The following is a 21,228-nucleotide window of genomic DNA, read 5'->3' on the forward strand; positions in this document are numbered from 1 at the left end:
AGCAGTCAAATTTTTGCTCCAAAGTTATGGCTCGTGCACATAGAACGCGGCAACGCTTGTCGTGCAACGGAAATTGACACGAGAGTCAATCAGTTCATTGTTTTCTCGTAAAAGCGAATGAATGATTGGCTACTGCGCTAACGTTGCCACAAGTTGTGACAAGTGTATCACGTGACAAGTGTTATCGCGTTCTGTGGCTGGTATTCATAGGCTGGTATTCGTAGTCGATTCTTATTTCAAGACTGTCTTAAATAATGTCTTAAGACGCTAATGCTCTCTGATGGGCCTAGTTTCCACCGAAGATTTCCGGATCAGGATGTAAGAACCAACCAACTACTTGACCAAGTCAAGTATTCTCCTATTATAATCTCCTATTATAATCAAACAACAGGGGAATGCTCGACTCTAGTTGGTTAGTTCTTACATTCTGATCCAGTGGAAAGGTCATTGATTCATGATTTTTAAAACTATACTTAAGACGGTTTTGAATATAATAGCTCCTGCACACAGAACACAGCTTGCCGCGTAGCGAAAGTTGACGCGACAGCCAATCAACATCCCGTTTGCTCGGAAATAATAGATATATAATTTTCACCATGCGGCAAAAGTTGAACTCAATCCAATTTTTGCCGCACGCCGGATATCGTGTGCGATATCCAATAACAATATACCTTTAGAATGAAAACATCGATAAAGTTACTCACAAAGTACACTCATTGGATATCGCGTGTCGCGCGTGATACGAATATCGCGCTAATGTGCAGGAGACATAAGACGTGAACTAAAGAATTAGTTCTATTCTTGTTGACATTCAGAGACAAAAATATAATGACTCTTGTGTCATCTTGTGTCAACTCGTATCATCAAATGGAAAACATTCTAAATCGTTAAGCCAATGAGAATACTGCTTTAGATTTACTCTAACAAAAATAGAAATAGCAGTAAACTTATCCATAAAGCGAGTTTCAATCGATTGAAATTCACTTTATTATGAGGTTATGGATAAGTTTACTATTATTTCCATTTCCGTTAGAATACATAAATCTAAAGCAATATCCAAATTGGCTCATCGGCTTATGAATACCGCCCTTAAAATTAGTTTAAGCGGCACGCATGCGTGCGTTATCCACGCGCGTGCGCGCACATTTTCCAAATGTTATTAGTAAAAAATTTAGTCAGATTCAAGAAAAAAAGATTAATTGATTAATTCTAAAATCGCATATATCTAATGCATGTGACTACATACTAATTATCCAAATGACATTTTATATTACATATTTCTAAAAGATTTATGCATTAATTGAAAATAAAAATGAACAAAATTGCTATATGTCCTACGATTTATAGAATAATTCTCTCTAATTTAATTGCTAATCAATTAGACCTATAGCTCCATATAATATTAATATATTTTAATGATATTAATTAAAATGTACTAAATAAATAAATTGCCGATTTATCCAGCAATTATAATTTTATAAAGTTAAAATTTTTGAAAGCGAACGTGTGACAATTATAAATACTAATTTAATGTATTACACACACCTTTCAAATGTTTGATTATATATTTGATTACACTATATAATCCTTATTATCTACTTGTTCACTTTCGCAGATCTTACAAGCTCTAATCAAGTCGTGCTGGTTTGCGAAAATATTCATGAAACTATATTACATTTTCTGGACAAAGAGAAAGAAGCAACAATAATATTGCCAAACATATTCCTTTTTATCTTCTTTTGATTATATGTACAGAATGTTCAAATAAGGTCGGGATTTACTTGAGAGGATGACGTTTTTGAAAGAAATATTTCAGACAAAAGTTGTAAGAAAAAATCTATTTACAAATCTTATCAGTTTGATCTTGGGTGGCGTCGCCAATGTTAGATCAAGATCGATTCTTTTTTACTGGGCCCTATTTTTTATTTTAGAATATAATAGCCGGTGTTAAGAGCGTTTCAAAATACATCTTTAGAATATATAAAATATCATGAATATAAAATAACATTAATTAATTTAAACATTTATTTTTTTTAATATAAAATATTGTTATTAATTAATTTAATTAATTTATCGTTAATAAAAATCATCCTCCCGAGTAAATCCGACCTTTTTTAAAGGTCCTGGTATATATTAATTGGTATATATTAATTTCAAATAATTCCAAGAATGTATGTGAACTGTTCTAACATGGAATGAAAAGGGTGTAGTCGGCATTGTTGACCAATGTAATCTATAAAAGTTCTGAATATAGTTGCTATTTTCAGAACATATACCATTTATATACTCTTAATACGCTCAGCCAAATACAGAATAAATGTTAATATTCGCATACTCTTGACTATAAAAATATCAGAAAAGTAGAAATATTTGAAAATATTAGATCCATTATATCTGTACCTAGATTTTTATGTACTTGGATTTTAATTTGAATTTCTTGTCACGCCTAAATGAATTCTTATTTCAATACCTTCGTGTTAAGATGATATCTGTATTTTTATTTCACTATTTGTCTCATAACAAATTTGTTAAACTTATCTCCTCGTTTATAATAAAGTGTCTGATATATGAAATATTAAGAAATAGTTATAAGGATAAAATTTGCATTATATTAGGAGATTGAATTGAAAGTCGCTGTTTACGTCTAGATGGCTCTAGCTGCGTATGCTGTTGTCAGAGACATCTATTATTTATGTCGTTTTGAAAAGTATAAACATTTCCCGCTAAAATACAATTAATAAACGTTATCCTTTGTTTCACAGAACGTATGCTTTTCTATAACTGAATTAAAATGGAACGCAATAAATTATTTTTCCGATACATATTTCTACACTACTTTGATTTGAAAAAAAAAATGCTCGATTGCTTGCGGAAACTTATATGGTGAATCGTTTCTATTCTTTCTAATCAAGACAAAATGGAATACAAGCAAATGAGCTCCAAAATGTTCAATCAAACTTTTCTAATCACAGTCATGGATAACAAATAGAAAATCGTAAATGACCGTTTTACTACATTTTGATTACTACAACTACTAGAATAATGAGTTAATTCAGAGACCTGATAAAACTGTTGTTTAACAGTCTTATTAGTAACTTATACTGTAATATACAATAATTAAACAGCGATAATTTGTATAAACTGTGATAATTACTAAAGAAAATTTTTAAATATTTATAATAAATATATTATAAAATCAACACAATGTGTATGTTAGTTTATTTGTCCATATATGATAGTGTATGTATATAGCAAAATAAAATACAATTTTGACAGTACATTATCCAGGATAAAATTACAAGCTATCCAAATTGAAAAAAAAAACAACATAATTTGGTAATTATTTTTATTTTCGGTTTTTCAATCTTATATCAATGTATAAAGCAATATTAAAATTTTGTATTAGTAAATCAGTACGTTGGTCGATTCTTGTAATTTTACATCAAAAAATTAGAAATAAATATGAGAGAGTATAAATAGACATAAAATTACTATAATACACATTATATAAAACATTAATTTTAGTATCTCTTTCAATAATACAATTTCATATACGAATAAATGTCTGGTGACTAAAATTTATTCGTATAACTATTATCGTTTCTGTTGAGCATGATTCTTTTGATGAAAAGAAGAGAAAGAGCTTGATTACTTTATCACAGGTACAAAATATAAAGAAATTTGAGAGAGAAAGATTGGATCAAAAGAAATACATTTACATGATTAAGGGTACTAGTGAATTCAATATATATACTACTAGCTGTAACATATAATATAGGCAGTGTGTCATAAGAAACAGTTCATCGGTGACTTATTTCCTCTATTGCATTCTCCTTTAGTATCGAGAGCACAATGAAGTCGGACGAAGTATAAGCCTGAAAACCTCCATAAAATCAATCCGGTATACTATAGGGATAATAGCTTTACAGTCGATGTATTATTATACAAACTACAAAACTTAACTTATTTGTTCCTTTCGCGGGGATGCATACAGTCGACGTTAACAAGCATCTTCGTAGAACTATGTAACATTACATCATCATAAATAACAAAAATTTAACTGCACATATAATACTTACTAAAGCTTACTCTTTTTTTTTGTTTCTTTATCTAAAAGATGTAAAACATATGCGATATATATGACAATATAGAAGAATAAGTGCGAGTAACAAATGCATGATGTTTAAAAACTTCATTGCATACGACAGCATGTAGAGAAAATACTGTACAGACACAAATAATACATATCGTATATTATTATTTGTCCATTTAGGAGGATTTATACTGGCCGTAATCATATGCCATAATCAGTAAGAATTGACCAATCATAGTCGAGTATTCTCCTCTCATTCGGCTGTAAGAGAGGAATATTTGATTAGTCGATTCTTACAGATTATAGCATATGGTTATGGCCAGTATATATACTCCTTACTTTGTTTTGGCTCTCTCAGTTCATCTATAACGTGTCTTTCGGAGACACACTTTCCATAAAATAATTGTTACTGAATTGTTCACACATGGATGTCTTCAGGCGAATATTTATTCCGCTGTGCTTTTGGAAGAACCATACCATCTTGGATAAAAACGAAGCACACTCAAAAATTGTTTGATTAATTACATTCGATTTTGTGGTTTGTTTTGAATATAATTTTACGTGTAGGCGTAATCAATTATCGCATTGTGTATAGCTGTTATATCCAACTTACTCTATACAAATACAAAATCGTTTATATTGTCCCAGTACACATGAAACGGTTTATGTTAGGTGTGTTGTCCGTATTTATATATATAGTCTAATCTAAAAATCTCGCGTATAATATATATGTATATATATATATATATATATATATATATATATATATATATATATACTAAGCACAATGTGTGTATAAAATTACATGTAAAACGAAACGATTTATATATACGCGATACGTAAGCGATTCGAGGATATAGAGTTTAGCGTGTTCGATATTTTCGCGTCCATGACAAGACTCTCGTTTTTTCGCGTTTAATATGCCCCCATTCAATCATGCCAATACGCCGATTATATACTACTGAGAATTTGCTCGATTATTCCATACAGTAATTATAATCATCACATTTACTACCGTATATGAAAACCGTCGTTACGTCTCGACATAAAAATTCAATCATGCAATGGTGTATACGTTTTCTTCTCGTTTTAAGGCCGTATTCCTGCCAGGCCTGTGACGTTGTACATGCTGATCATAGCAGTTTCTTAAAGATCTTCCAAAAAAAGCGCATGGATGGTATGCAGGCAGAGAGATGTAAATCTATACGAACTTAGAATTTACTGCGTATATATAGGATCTCGTACGAGTTGTGTTTTATCTCGTACATGTTGTGTCCCTATGTGACTGCGTATCGAGAAGTGTCACCAACGACTCGTGCAACTTTGGATTAATTCCTCTAACGATCATGCAGTCGTATTATCGATTAAGGACTTATTCACATTAAGTTCACTCTTATTCGCTCGCGTAGATTAATTGCTATGCTTTCAAAAAAGATTTCATTCCTTGATAAAACCTTACTTAGTGACTTAGATATATATTTATATAAATTTATATGTATACTATACGTCCACATGCGAATGCGAGATAGAGAGAGAAAGAGATAGGAGGGACGAGAGTGATGACTTCTGCGATCGGGGTACATCACAGGGGTAGGGCGGTGGAGTGCAGGGAAAACTCGCAGGGCGAGATGCTCGTTTTGATTTTTCAGCCGGCCCGGTGCGGCTTTACCTCTGCACCGTGTTTATCACGTCCTTTATCGTATTCTGCACATCACACAAGAGTCTCGTGTTCTCGGTGATGTTGCGTGTGCCGGCAGCTCGCAGCTGCCTCGCCTGCAGCTCGAGTCGGGTGAGCAGATCGCGGAATTGGAATCTCGCATGCGGCGCGATCGCCGTGTCCGTCAGGTTGACGCACATGCCGTGAAGCAGGCCGACTTTGTCGGAAAGCTGCAGCCAGCTGGCCATAACTATGGTAGGACTACCCTTCAAATTCAGAATGCTGTTTTCTATAACGTTCGAGATTTCCATCACGCTATGCTTCGCCCCTTTCGTCATTTCGCCGCTAGTCTGCTTGCTGCTATCATCGTCGTTCTGCGACGATTTGTTGCAATTCGGCGTGGCGTATATCGAGGAACCAAAATGTTTGCTGGAGGGTCCGAGTGGTTTCAACGGTTTGGCTGGTACGATCGGCTTTTCCATTTCCAAAGTTACTGAGGATGAGGTGGGAGGCCATATTCGCGGATCGCTTTTGCTGGTTGAGCTTCTGGTCGAGGCACCGCTATGATCCTCTGGAGAGTCCTCGCTCGCAATGTCACCGACATCCTGTTTGCTACTCGCCCCTCTCACATTTAATTTAGGACTAAGTGGTTGGTTATCACAAGAAGCCTCTTTGTTCTCCCACAATTTTTTTAGGCTACTAATACTGCCGGTGCTGCGGCGCTTGTCATCGTTCGCATCATCCACGCCAGACGACGAATCCGCCGAATCCGCGACATTACTTCCCTGTGTGCAGTCGTCGAAACGCGACGACTTGCTTCTCTCGTCCGCCACGGCCCTCTCCTTGTCAGTATCCTTATCCACCTTTCGCAACCGAGCCTTGAAGTCGATTATTTGACCGTCCGGATTTTCTTCTCTCTGTGGATTACTTCTCTTGTCTACCTTCTTCAATTTGAAACCTACGCTAGCAGCACTCAATATATGACTTTCCGTAATTGGCGAGGTCATCGAGATCTCCTTGTAGCCACTGCTTCTCTCAATGTGCGCGCCCGGCATGTTCGTGTGAACATGTTCCTGAACATTGGACACATCGTTGCTTTTCAACATCGAGATCGCGTACTCGCTCGGGACGATATGCTGCTTATTGGCGGAATCCATGCTGAAGCTGGCGCACAACTCGGATAGAAGCTGCGACGCCGGGTCGAGCGGTGCCGCTGACAGAGGCGCATTGCTACTAGCGACGCTACCAGTCTTCTTCGCGAAGCCGGTACCACCGTGTTTCATATCTGCACTCTGCTTGATCTCGTTGATCAGCTTGAGCTCCAGCATCTCCTTCATGCCGGGTTTGGACTCAAAGGGGTCGGTGGTACCGATTCCGATTACGGCACCGTCGATAGGCGGCGGCGGTGGTGGAGGCGGCGGTGGCGCTTCCTCGGGTGCCACGATCGTCGCATCCAATGATTCCGTTTTGATCGTGCCACTGCTCGTCGTTTCCTTTGGTCTATAAACTAATTTCTTCTCCTCCGCGGACTTACCAATGCCGCCGCCGCTACCGCAATGCGCATCGCCGGTAGTCGTTTCCCGGCGTCGCAGATTCACGCCGAATCGCGAACTAGCCTCCTTCACTGATGGCTCCGCGTTTCTCACATCATTATGTCTATCGTCCTGATCGTGATCGCTGATCTCGTCTTTGCTCCGCCATTCTGCTTTCACTTTCCTAAGGCCGACTGGCGAGCTCGCTATCTTCGTGTGAGAAGAGGATGTCTCGCATGGTGACGCTGTTGTGACAGGTGGTGGCAATTCACAATGATCAAAAGTTTCGTCCGGAGGAGGTGGTAGATCCACCGGTGGTGGTGGAAACTCCAGATCAGCCAGAGTTGGCTGAACTGATCTCGATGGACTGGCGGTACGGAAGCTGGAATTGTTCGGCACTCGAAAAGTTCGCAAGCCAATACTCTCCGTATTAGTCTTCCTAATACCTACGGCACGGCTGCGAGGTGAATTCGGCGGCTGATAAGTATTCACCACTCCGCTCGAAGAGTTGCTACGCGTCATCTGTGGTTGACTGCGTAAATTGTTCTGACGAGGTGAAAGGGAACGGTGCTGCGGGATCACGTCAACAACGTTCGCGGTGATAATGTCCTGCTGCTGCTGTTCTATGACTGCATTGGATAAAGAGGATGTGGCAACGTTCTCTTGATTCGGCGGCATACCGCTTTGTCGTAGGGATTCCAAATATGCCCCAATTCTGGCTCCTTTTGGCAGAGTGCCGTAGCGGTTGATCGCCCTCTTAACATTTTGCACCTCCAGCGCACCCACGTGGACTAGCTGAAATAGATTTTTATTCTAAATCGCGGAATCGCTTCTTCGAATCAAACAACGTAAGTTATTCAAGCAGTGCTAAATGCATTTACCATCGAAACGGACTTTACTTTGAGATTCTTAACACAAACATACAGAAATATTATCATTACAGTATCTGGTAATATTTAATGTCATACACGGGTAAAGAAGGTATTGTTTCTGTGTATTTAGTTCTAGTATTTATATAGCTTTGAAATTGTGGCCGCTCAACGTAAGATCATTGTACCTTCTGAGGCAGTACTTCCTTAGACGTGTAAGGTCGAGATTTAATTTGTTTCTGATTGCATGGTAAGTTGGATACTGGTTCCGGCGAGGTTGACGGTTGAGGAACAAAGTTATGTTCTGCTGTCCCTTGCGACCCATCTCCGTCGTCGTCCATATCGCAACCTCCTGTAGTAATTGACTGTGTAGCCATTGTCACGAGATCACGTGTGATACCTGAGTCGCCATTTAATAAGGTGTACTGTATATAATCTATAGCTAAGGTATCTCTCCAGCATATTGTAAGCACAACGCGTTATAGACATTTCTGGAGGAAAGCTAAGAAAAGAATATTTGCGGCGCCTATCAATCTTATTCTCTGCTTTACTTTCTAATCACACTCCATTCATCCTAGGGTCATTCTCCTTTAATCGACATTCAATTAACAGCAGATCCTTAAATTGTGTACATTGTAATTCTATTAGTTAGATAAGAGTGATGTCGTTGACAATAAACAATCAGTGAAAGTGAGAAATGGTATATGACGTGTGCTAGTTTTCTGAATGATTTTTTGTGATATATGTATGAATAAGAAGCTCAGTAAACTCACGTAACACTGCTTGAACACAGTTGAATTTTATACGATGATAAAATCGACGAAATAATACGCCTCTTGCGCAGTTGAATCTCAATCTTTAGAATGAGAATAATTAAACGAGAAATCAAAATGATACATATCTAGAAATCTAAAACCAAAAAGGAAAAACGACGTTCTACTTGTACCTCTGCAAAAACAAATATCATGCATGAGTACCTAACATGGAACCTGTTGGGTTTGTAACTCATTGTCAGTATGATAGATAACATATGTAAAGTATCGTTCCCTATTCGTATAAGTGGGAACGAAGAACTGTAGCTACAATTAACAGTACGATGTACTGACTATGTACGAGATGCAGACGCTCGAGAGTATGCATTAATAAAATATATATCCAAGTACTATTATACCGGAAATTAGTATTCGGCGTGTATTTAACATTCAAGTATACATACTGGCTCGAGGAGAATGACCCACATTCATGAAGCCGTAAATCACTGTAGGCGGAGATGCATATCAAAATTAAACTTAAAGTCAACTGAAAGTTAACAAAAGAAATCAAATGGAAGCAGCATTCGTGCATTCATCATTACACTTAATTTGATATAGTGGAATACCTTCAAAAATTTTATCAATACCATTTAGATCTGTGCCATCGTCAAGCGTCATAGTGCTCACTTCAACATTTTGTTGATCTTGTTCTTGATAGGCAGAATCTCGAAAAGAACTGCACGATGATAGCAAACTGTCACAGAAGATAAATAGTTTTGTTATATACCGAATTATGATTGTATGTTTTATAGGAGAAAAAAAAATGTAAGTACCTTGTTCGCTTAGGAGGTGCTGGCGCCTGTTTTCCTTTTTTATTGGTAGATCTTCGCATTTGAACCATATTACTATTACTCCTACTTGACAAACCTCCCATAAAAGTACTTAATTTGGTGACCGAGCTGGCTCCTTCTACATAAAATATATTTTGCCGAATAAATATTTTAGATAAATAATATGCTATATTAGATAATTTTCTATATAATGTAAAAACAAAAATTATATTCTAATATTTAAAGAAAAGAATATCAGAAGCAATAAAATTAAAATTTCAATATTCTTTGAAATATATTAAAATTTAGAAAGATCAAATTTGAACTATCTTTTTTAATTATACAAAAACATTACAATTCACACTTTTTTATTTCAATGTAAAACGCGTCACATGGTTGAGTCATTATCAACATTAAATATTACCTTGCGTTATGCCGGAAGAAGATAATTGCTCGGATACAAGAACAAGTCCATGTATATTTCCTGTACTTCCAGTCTGCGATTTTTTGTATGCTAGCAATGGAATTTCTCCCCCACCTTGAAGTTGCTTCTCTACCTCTGCAATATTGCAGGAACATATTATAATAAGAACATAATTTTTTTATAAAAAATACAATTAGTTAATACTCTAATCTAAAATAATCCATTTACCTTCGGTAATACTAGATTCTTGAAACATATTTTCTAATGAAAGGTGTATTTCCTTAAAAGTTGGCCGTTCTGCCGCTGACCATTGCCAGCACTGACGCATCAGATCATAAACTTTTGTTGGACAACCGGGAGGACATTCCATTCGATAGCCTTTTTCCAACATGTGATAAACGTCCGTTAGATCGACACCAGGATAAGGAGACATTCCATAAGTGGCAATCTCCCATAATAAGATACCGAATGCCCATACATCAGACTGTAAAAATCAATTATCATTATTCGTAATCCAATAACGTAATAATTATATTTCTTAACGATCTTTGTACCTTTGTGGAGAATTTATTATATGCTAAACCTTCTGGTGCAGTCCATTTTATAGGAAATTTCGCCCCTGCATGGGCTGTGTACGTATCGTCTCTCATAAGACGAGCTAGACCGAAATCTGCAACCTTAACAAGATGGTTTTCGCCAACCAGACAATTCCTGGCCGCCAGGTCGCGATGAATGAAGTTTCTACTCTCTAAATAACTCATGCCGCTCGCAATCTGTGTAGCCATATGCATCAGAACTACAGCGTTAATCTGATGCTTACTCTCGTTTCGCAGGTAATCTAGGAGATTTCCTTTGCTCATGAATTCCGTGATGATGTAGAACGGTGGTTCACGTGTACAAACTCCAAGTAATTGTACCAGATTTCGGTGTTTCATTTCCTTCATGATAGCCGCTTCCTCTAGAAAATCCTTCAATGCCATCGTATCCTCCTTCAGTGTTTTAACCGCTACGGTCATATTGTATCTCTTCCAGACTGCTTCATATACATCACCGTATTGGCCACCTCCTAACTTATGTCTCATTACTATGTCCGTCCTGTTAATCTCCCATTCGTCCGGCTCCGGACTTAAAGGGAAGACAGTAGGCTTATTATGCTTTGGTGCAGGATAAAGCAGTTGCGTTATAAGGCCATCGGCAAGCATTGAATGATGATGCACTAACTCAGCCAACGTGTTGAATTTGCTTTCCGTTGTGACAAACATCTTTCCTTCGCTATCTTCGTTGATCCTATAGTGATACACTCGACCCTCGTATCTCAAAGAGATGCTACGTTGTCCGGGACTGCTTTCCGATTCCCGTACAAGAAAACTACCGTTTATCCCTGAACTCAGCAGATACTCTGCAGCATTCCTAGATATCCTCCCATGGTACCAAGAGTGCTTTTCTAAGGAATTCACAGGTGTAACATAATTTGATGGTACCCATCCCACTTGCCCAGAGCTCGAATGAGCCTCGCACCATTCTCCGCTTTTATTATAACTTAGGATACGTACTTGTTCACCTGTTTAGAAAAATTAAAGAATAACATTTAAACTATGTTATACTTATAAAAAAATCAACATTTACGTTTTAAAATTTGATGAAATCTTTATGTAATGTTTAATGAAAGATAAATTTAATACCCTTTTTCAAACTAAGTTGATTCTCCCCACCAGCTTGAAAATCATACAAGGCGACAAATAATTGAGGATCATCTTCCTCTTGTGCTAAGAGGTTTTCCTTGCTAGTCCATCTGCATAAAAATGGAAAATATTATTTCTAGAACTCAATAATAGGTGATATAAAGATAACATCTTTTATATTCAAGATTCTATATCTTATAAATAGAAGTATATAAAAAAAGCAAATCTATGTAATAAAGATCTCCCTATCTTCCTATTATATATTAAAGATAATTTATATAAGAGTCTTTTATAGTCTGACCTTATATAAAAATAGATAAAACAGCTATTATATAAGCACGACATATGTCCTTCAGACTTTAAACAGTGAAACTGACCTATTTGCTGCTTCAAGAAGTCCGCTAGCAGACACACTGGCGTGCTGTTGAATGTTAGCTTGCTGTGAAATTGATTGAACACTAGAACCACTCGGAGGATCACCTTCTGGCAATGCTGGAATGTGAGGTAGAGGTCTACTTTGCAAAAGTGCCTCTGTAAAAGATAAAAAACAATCTTCTATGTAACCTTCAATGTATCCAAAGGAAAACTTCTAGTACTGATAATCTCAAAGCAGCTCTTTGCTTATATAATAATGCAAGATGTTGGAAAATCTCATAATTACATTCAAAGTAACATAATACAATAAGAATGATTAACTAGTCACTATGAATCTTCATATAGATATTTTTTTATCTTTTTTTCCATAACATACATGCTTATACATTGCAAAACTCTTATTTAGTCAGTAATAACTATTAATTCAGACAACATATGCCAATATAAACATTAATTTATATGTTAGAAAACATCGCAAAATTAGAGATATTTCTTTATAACTAATGTACATTTCCTATATTTAAAACAAGATAGGTACATGTTTGAAATTTGGTGAAAGCAATAAAGAAAGTTTCACTATAGTCTAATGCAGTAAAAAAAAATAAATCTCGAGGTTTGTTTTTTACTCTTACACTAAGATTTTTCTTCTCGTTTTATTCAAATCTTAAACATATATCACTTTAAGCCAAAAATGAATACTATATTAGCTATAAAAGACAGACCTTTAGATTATTTCTAAGTTCTACTTTCTTATCATTGCTATTAGTCTATAAAGCTATTAGTTTATAAAGATACTACATCATATTATGTCAAGTCATGAAAGCACAACAGTGTTAAAACATGCCACAGGAGAAGCATGCCAATTCCAGCATGAGTTGCAAAAGCATCGTGCCTCAACATGGACATCCAATGGAATGTGTTCAAGGAGACTACTTTAGGAGTTCAGGAGTCTAGGAGCAAGACAGAACGATAGGGACGTGTGTTCTCACCGCTGTGCTCGGTGAATATGTTAGAGCCTATAACGCGCGTATCTTTGAGGTTTCTGGGCTGTTTGCGTGTTTGTCGCACGGTGGACCCGGCGGGGATCACCCTGTCCTTGGTCTGTTGAGCGCCCATAGCTTTGTCCGCTGATTACCATACCATGCCCCTCCTTCCCGGGTCTGCGTGTAGAGGCCTGTCTGGCTCCTGGTTCGGACTGCCCTCGCGGTCGCGCCGAGGAACACTTCACTTCCGGCATTCGACAGGCGCCGGCGACGGGCCCGACATCGTCGTCGATCGTCGTTGTCGTCGTCGCCGTCGTCCGCGTGAGCCCGGATTCACGCGTGCGAGGACACCGCGTCGGCCACGAGCGCGCGACCCACCCACCCGATCGAAGCGCAGATCACAGTGCGGGCCGCGGCGGGGCCATTCACATTTTTACATGTCAATTATCGCTCTCTCTCGCTGCCTCTCGCCATATTTGACAGCTTTTGACGTCGATTATTTAGTTTGTCGATGCATTGCTGTGCGGCAGCACGACGCTGGGCGGGTTCTCATGCGATGCCCTCCACGGTGCCTTCCACGGTGCCCTCGTTCACACGCTCCTAATTCCGAGTCTGTTATCGTCCGCGTGTATAGATATCGAGCTGTCGCGAACTGCCGATAATCGCTTTATTCATAATCAAATTTTTTATTGGTTCAGTTTTTCTTTTTTTCCCGGTTGGACGACCTTTTTTCTTTTTTTTCTCTTGCGATGCTTGATTTACATTTATCTTGTTTTTAGTGCGAAAGATTTAACGCGACGCAACTAGAAATGACTGGAAAAGAGAATAAGAATTTAGACGAAGGACTGCAAAAGAATATGGGAAAACCGACCAATCATAAGGCTGTGAGCTCAATTTAAAGAGTTGTCTCAGTCTTTCGCAGTCAATTTTGTATGTACTTTCTTTCTTTTTTGGTAAGATGGATGGATCTTTTTTCTTTAGATAATTCGTGTTTCCACTAACATGTTCCTATTGAAGTCCTATTGAAGTGGGCGAATAGAACATGTTGGAGCTTATTAGAACATGCAACGCGAATAATAAACTTTTTTTCTTTCTAATTATACATATATCTATTTCTTTAAGGCTCCTGACTACTTAGCCAACAACACAGAGGACTAGTTTATATCGTGTACACCTTAATAATAACGTACTAACTAGTAACTTTCTATTAAATTATTTTAATTTCAGCAATGTATTTAAAGAATGGCTACGTTCAGCGGACTCAACGGTTGAGGGAGCGCTATTGATATATTCTTTCAGATCTAAAATGTTAATTGAATGATCTAAAAGAATACACCAATAATAGTGAACGCCCATTCAATTGTTGAGTCCGCTAAACGCAGCCAATGATATATCAAATTGGTATACATCATAATGATTAATTAAATACACATATAATGTATATGTTTTAATGCATCGTTGAAATTAAGCAGAATCCATCCATTCTTAAGCTCAAGCAAGATGCTAATATGGCTCTCTGATTAGTTCATGCACTAACTTAAGACCATCTCGAATCTTGAGCAACTTCCATAGATTCCGCTCTAAGGCTATATCCACACAAATTTGCATAAATGTATGCATAAAGAAAATTATCCACATTTCTTTTAAAAAACACGTAAAATGTAATTGGACAATTTTCTTCATGCATATGTTTATGCGACTATGCAAATTTGTGCGAATATACCCTAAAGCGGCACACGATGCTTATTTTCCTGCTGGATTGCTAACTAGATTAGAATCTTGCCAACGTATTGGCTGCGATGCTGTCAGCTAGGGTCCCTATTCTTGAAAAATATCATATACGAAAAACTAGAGAAATGCTATAGTATATGTAACATATATTATAATATTTAGTTTTACGCATGCGATACTTCTCAAGAATAAGAGCCCAGTATCGCACTATCAGGTCTATTCTTGAAAACTTATACGAAAGTCTAGGGAAATACTACAGTATACGTTACATATATTATAATATTTTCCTAATTTTTCATTTACGTTTCTTTTCCAGAATAGAGCTCCTGTTTATTTTACTGGTTTTTGAAACTTACAATGAATGTTTTTCGGATTAGTTTAGCTTATTTTTTTCTTTTAAGTAAATTGATTCTTGTTATAGTTTTTACTCATTTTAACGAGCACGTTAGAGTAAGTAAATATATATAGTAGGAACATTTTAGAGCAGGTCAGAGCATGAGATGCGAACAAATCTTTGGTGTTTTGGCATTCGCTGTTAGATCAATATTACATGCGTTTTTTGTCATACGGCAAATTTTTCAAGCCTGTCAATTGGCTGTAGGACAAAGATCCGAGATCCTCTCTATCTTGCAGCCAATTAAAACGCTTAAAAAATTCGTCGTACGACAAAAAACGGATGTAATATTGACTTTAAAATGGCGATGATTTCGACCAAATGGGAAGCCTCTAGTAGACTTTTTGCTTTACGAAAACGACAACCATAGAAAGATGATGAAAAGGTGTCTTTTTTTTAAGTTGTCTTTTCAATAAAAACTAAATTAACTAAAATAGAATCAATCAGCAACTGTAACCGTAACCGAATCTGTAATGTGATTACCGAACGCAGCCATTTGGCTGTACAATTTTCTTGTATAGTTTAGCTTCTTTTTTGCAGCTAAAAACAGCAGATCATGGACTTGGAGTCGAGAGTTAGCAAATCGAATACTCTATAAATATATAAACTAATAATCATATTAAAGAATTTTACAACAATTATAAGGTTGTTTTCTCTGCTGAATGCATTTATGCAACCATTGATGGAATCGAGCTTTAAGGCGATGTTCATTGCATCGACGCATAATCAAGTACAATGGGTTGGGGGGAGAGGGGTCGCATCTCACGAGATGCATACTTCACGACCGGATGCGACGATTCAAAAGCTTATCCACGCCGCCATGTTGTTGTGTCACGTGACTGCACTGGGCCAGGCCAGGCAAGGAGCAAGCAGTGCGAGGTGAATGCGCCGGGTCAAGTCTGGTGCTGGGATATTCGATTCGCAAAAATTCAGGCGTCTAATTAATACAAGACGAGCTGAGGCGGCCCGGAGCGATGGACGCGCGTAAGCTCACCGAGCTGTTGCGGGCGACGATCGATCCCGCGCAGCAAAAGGAAGCAGAGGGACAGCTCAACCAGGTATGGAAATTCGCGAGCGAATTTAGAAGAGAAAACGTGCTTGTGCGATTTTACCCGGCGGAAGGTTAAAGGAGTGAGCGAGAAAGAATGTGCGTGTGCGAGGGTTGGAGAGAGAGAAAGAAAGAGGGAGAGGACAAGCTTCCGAGAATCTCTAGCACATGTGGCCTCGTCTCGTGTCGATCCTCGTTTCCGATTTTGCATATGTGAAACCAGGAAACGCGTTCTTGCCAAGAGAATAATGCCGGCGTGCTCATCATTGTTCCCGCCGCCGCTGGAAAGGGGGAAGGGGATCTTTTTTTCGACAGACTTCGTTTCTTCTTGGTGATGAAGCAATCGCGACAAGCTCGGTCCAACGAGAAAAAGGTCGGCGAGATCGCAAAGGGGATACCTTTTGTCCGAGTTTTAGGATGAATTTTAGCTGGACTTTCGGACCCACGCGGACCTATGCTCGCGCTCATTAACCTCTCCTCGCGCGAGGAGATATTCTCGGAGCGCCTGCACTCCTTTGACCCTCGACGTGGTATATATAATTCTCGAGATCATATGGATCAGTTATGTCTTTCATGTTGCGTGTTAACGCGCCGTATTGTTCAATGAAATTATCCCAACATGATCTGTAATTTTGCAATCTGTATTATATATTGCTAGCATGTTATTTTTATATACTTTAAATATACTTTAAATATATATGTGTTATGTATATGCTATCTGTTATTCATGTTCTAAATGCTTCTAAATGCTCTATAAATTACGAGCCTATAGAATAACGGTAATATCATAGTAATGATAATGACAATGATGTTCCTAAAATTATGATCCTAAAGCCTGCAGCACAGGCTTTTCTTGCTGGATTTCGAGCTGGATTAAAATCTTGCCATCGTATTGGCAATGCTGGTATTGCAGCCAATACGATGACTAGATTCCAAACTACCAATCCAACAAGCAAAAAAACGAGCATTGTGTGCTGCAGGCTTAAGTTCATACATTAGATTTTTTTATTACTGCACTGAACTATACTAGAATTTTCCTTTTCATTCTTATAAATATTGAAATATATTTATCTCACTTATCTCACTTTAGGTTTTTTTTTATTGCACTGCAGTAATGTTAGAACTTTCCATCTCATTTTTGTCAAATATCAAATAGGATATAAAGAGGATTCAGTTATAAAAATTAAACCTCTGTTGCTGCACTGATGCTCATTTCCACCAATGTAGATTGTAACTTTAATCTTGGTTCAACTTACTCTTCGTCTTTTTCTATTTCTAAAGCCCAGTTCCAATTCACGGTTTTAATCAAGATTCAACTTATTCATTATCTCTTTCCAATTCTTTAATTGGAAAGAGATAAGAAACAAGTTGAACTTCAGTTAAGAGTTAACCATGAGGTGGAACTGGACCTAAAGATTAAAAAAAGACAAAGAGTAAGTTGAACCAAGATTAAAGTTAATCTACATTGGTGGAAATGGGCATGAATTGTACTAAATCTTTAGGTTTGTTTTTTGTGACTGGATTGAAGTACATTTTTGGAATTTAAAGTGAGACAAGTATATGTTTGATATTTGGCAAAAGATAGTTCCATTACAGTCTAACAGAAACAGAGAAAATGGATTTTTTGTTTCTTGCTACCATTTACCTTGCTTCCTTTTCTCTTATGGTAGAAAATAAAAAAGAAAAGACAAGCCATGCATAAAATTTAGTTAAAAAGAATAGGTTTTTATTAAGTATATAGAGTATGTACTAATTCAATTATAAAAAACAGAGCCTGTTCTCTACTGAACTACTTTCTAGCTTTCGCCAAACTTTAAATATATATTTATTTTATTTTAAGTATAATGAATGTGCAGTAGTTCAGCTGCAGAGAACACAATTATGTGTTAGTTCATGCTATCTGTTGTTTACGCATTCTGTATATTCTATAAGTTACCATGAGTAGAATTGTAGCATCAAAGCAATAATGCGACAATGTTATTATAAACAATAAATCTATGTGTGTGTGTGTGTGTGTGTGTGTGTGTGTGTTTAAATTTTTCAGATTCACAAAATTATTGGTTTTGCACCGACGCTATTGCAGGTAGTAATGTCAAATGAAGTCGATATGCCTGTTAGACAAGCTGGTAAATATTTATTTGTGATTCTTTTATGTAATACTGAAAACAAATAATAAATTACGAGGCTTAATATTTCGTTATTTTTATAGGTGTAATTTATTTAAAAAATTTAATTACTTCACACTGGGCTGATAAAGAAGTTGAAAGTGGGCCCATAGAATTTAGTATTCACGAGCAAGATCGTGCAATGATACGTGATGCCATAGTAGATGCCGTGGTACACGCCCCGGACTTAATTAGGCAAGTTGCGATTTGTATTAATTATTTTAAAAAACGAATTCTTATTTTAAAAGCAACAACATCAAATTATTTAAAAAAAAAGAAAAAATTACTTTTTATTTAGAAAATTCTCTTACCAAATAATATACCTGCAAAAAGAATATTTTTTTAACATCAAATATCATTTTTATCATTTTTATTTTGCAGTCCTTAAAAAAAATAATTTTTTTTGAATGATGATGTGTATTGTTTGTTTAAACAATAAATCTTTTTGTGACAATTTTGATGATTTTTAAAATGAAATTAAGTTGTGCTTTTGATGATTAATAAGTAATGTTTATTTAATTCATAGTAAATATTTTTAAAAAATTACTTTTTGAATTGTGTTGAATTGTGAACTTTTGAAGTAAAAGAATGATATAAATGTACATATTAAAATTGTCATATCTGTATTGTATGTTTAGAATTCAATTAGCAGTTTGCATCAGTAATATAGTTAAATACGACTTCCCTGGAAGATGGACGCAAATAGTGGACAAAATTACGATATATCTTCAAAATCCCGATGCTGCGTGCTGGCCTGGTGTTCTCCTCGCGCTGCAACAGCTTGTTAAAAATTTCGAGTATGTTTTATTGTATGCCTTTAGTATTCCATTATGTAGAAAACAGTTTTATAATGCTCCGATACTTCTATCCTGAAACTAGGTACAAGAAAGCAGAAGATAGGGGACCATTAAATGAAGCAATGAATTTGTTACTCCCTATGATCTATCAATTGATATTACGCTTATTGCCAGATTCATCTGAACAGTCCGTTCTACTTCAGAAACAGATATTGAAAATTTTCTTTGCACTTACACAGGTATGCAAAGATTTAAAGGTATAATGTAGTAAATTCGGTGGTTATTTGCATTAATGTTACTAAAAGTTGCTATACATGAAATTAGCAAAATTAAATTGAATATTTTGGTTGATTCAGTACCCATACCCCAATAATGATAATTGTCACATTATTTAATGGAATATATATGTATTATTTAATTGTCACAGTTGATTATATTGATGTCACTGCATTTAGACATTTTATACAAAACAGTTTTTAATGTGTATTGATTCAGTATGAATGATCGAATTCACCAATAGATCTTGAAAGAGTAAGTATCTTAAAACCTAATGATTATTCCTGCAGTACACACTTCCTCTTGATCTTATTTCGAAAGAAGTATTCTCACAATGGATGGATGTGATAAGACAAATAGCTGATAGGCCTGTACCGCCAGAGACTAATAATCCAGATCTTGATGATAACGAACGCGTGGAACTGCCATGGTGGAAATGTAAAAAGTGGGCGTTACATATTTTACACAGAGTGTTCGAAAGGTAATTAAAGTCATTAATGATGATCGAAAGATCGAAAAACAAAAATAACGAAGTTGAAAATAATGAAAGTGAAAAGATATTTACATTCTTTGATTTTTGCACTGTTAATTATAGATACGGTAGCCCAGGAAATGTAACCAAAGAGTATAAAGAATTCTCCGAATGGTACTTGCAAACCTTCAGTGCCGGTATTCTCGAAGTTCTTTTAAAGATCTTGGATCAATATCGTAGGAAAATTTATATCTCTCCTAGAGTAATACAGCAATCAATCAATTATATCAATCAGGGGTAAGGATTTATATGTTAACAAATGAAGGTTTTTTTTTTTTATTTAGACTTAGCAAAGTTTAATTAACGTGATAATCTTTTCTAGTGTGAGCCATGCATTTTCTTGGAAATTTTTGAAGCCTCACATGTTCGAGATTATACGTGATGTTTTATTTCCCATTCTCTCATATTCTGCCGCAGATGAGGAATTGTGGAATACTGATCCGTACGAATACATTAGAGTAAAATTCGGTAAAGTTGAATTAATTAAAACACATTAATCTAAAATATATAGAGAGCTTGAAATATCAATGTATTTTCAGATATTTTTGAAGATTTTGTATCACCGGTTACGGCAGCACAAACCTTGTTGCATTCGGCATGTAGAAAACGAAAAGATATGCTACAAAAAACGATGCAGTTCTGTTTGGAAGTGTTAACTAGTCCAAATGCAGATCCAAGACAAAAAGATGGTGCATTACATATGGTGCGTTATCAGTCAGAATGTGTCCGATATTTTAATTTTTTTTATGTGGCTATATATACTACATTATTTTTTATTATTTATTTTTGCACATGTGTTTAGTGTATTGTTAACATAACATGTAAAATTATGATTATTTAGATTGGAAGTTTAGCCGATGTCTTATTGAAGAAGAAAGTTTATAAGGAACAAATGGACAAAATGTTACTGCAATACGTATTTCCCGAATTCAACAGTCCTCATGGACATATGCGTGCGAGAGTAAATAAGACAATAATTAGAAACATTATTTTTATATATATATATATATATATATATATATATATATATATATATATATATANATATATATATATATANANANANATATATACTAGTACGTAACGTA

The 21,228-nt window shown here is 36.2% G+C and overlaps 2 protein-coding genes across 2 annotated transcripts in view; one reads left to right on the forward strand and one right to left on the reverse strand.

Annotated features, from left to right (window-relative positions):
- Nucleotides 1–5,758: 5,758 nt before the first annotated feature.
- LOC105624488 (tyrosine-protein kinase Abl) lies at nucleotides 5,759–13,330 on the reverse strand. The gene is made up of 10 exons (XM_012205847.1): nucleotides 13,204–13,330; nucleotides 12,217–12,370; nucleotides 11,840–11,949; nucleotides 10,712–11,718; nucleotides 10,386–10,641; nucleotides 10,158–10,292; nucleotides 9,737–9,872; nucleotides 9,530–9,657; nucleotides 8,340–8,551; nucleotides 5,759–8,077 (listed from the first exon to the last, which is right to left on the reverse strand). Exons 1-10 carry the CDS (start codon nucleotides 13,328–13,330, stop codon nucleotides 5,759–5,761), a joined length of 4,584 nt encoding a protein of 1,527 aa, XP_012061237.1.
- A 2,966-nt stretch (nucleotides 13,331–16,296) lies between these two features.
- The window catches only part of LOC105624497 (importin-7), a 7,722-nt gene continuing 2,790 nt past the window's right edge, over nucleotides 16,297–21,228 (forward strand). Inside the window, exons 1-10 of the mRNA XM_012205857.1 lie at nucleotides 16,297–16,380; nucleotides 18,415–18,496; nucleotides 18,580–18,730; nucleotides 19,174–19,332; nucleotides 19,415–19,571; nucleotides 19,899–20,089; nucleotides 20,204–20,377; nucleotides 20,463–20,608; nucleotides 20,680–20,843; nucleotides 20,982–21,101. Of these exons, the coding sequence (XP_012061247.1) occupies nucleotides 16,297–16,380; nucleotides 18,415–18,496; nucleotides 18,580–18,730; nucleotides 19,174–19,332; nucleotides 19,415–19,571; nucleotides 19,899–20,089; nucleotides 20,204–20,377; nucleotides 20,463–20,608; nucleotides 20,680–20,843; nucleotides 20,982–21,101 (1,428 nt within the window). The remainder of the gene's footprint in view (nucleotides 16,381–18,414; nucleotides 18,497–18,579; nucleotides 18,731–19,173; nucleotides 19,333–19,414; nucleotides 19,572–19,898; nucleotides 20,090–20,203; nucleotides 20,378–20,462; nucleotides 20,609–20,679; nucleotides 20,844–20,981; nucleotides 21,102–21,228) is intronic.

The sequence above is a fragment of the Atta cephalotes genome (assembly GCF_000143395.1).
Source record: "Atta cephalotes unplaced genomic scaffold scaffold00080, whole genome shotgun sequence".
In the NCBI taxonomy this organism is placed as follows: domain Eukaryota; kingdom Metazoa; phylum Arthropoda; class Insecta; order Hymenoptera; family Formicidae; genus Atta; species Atta cephalotes.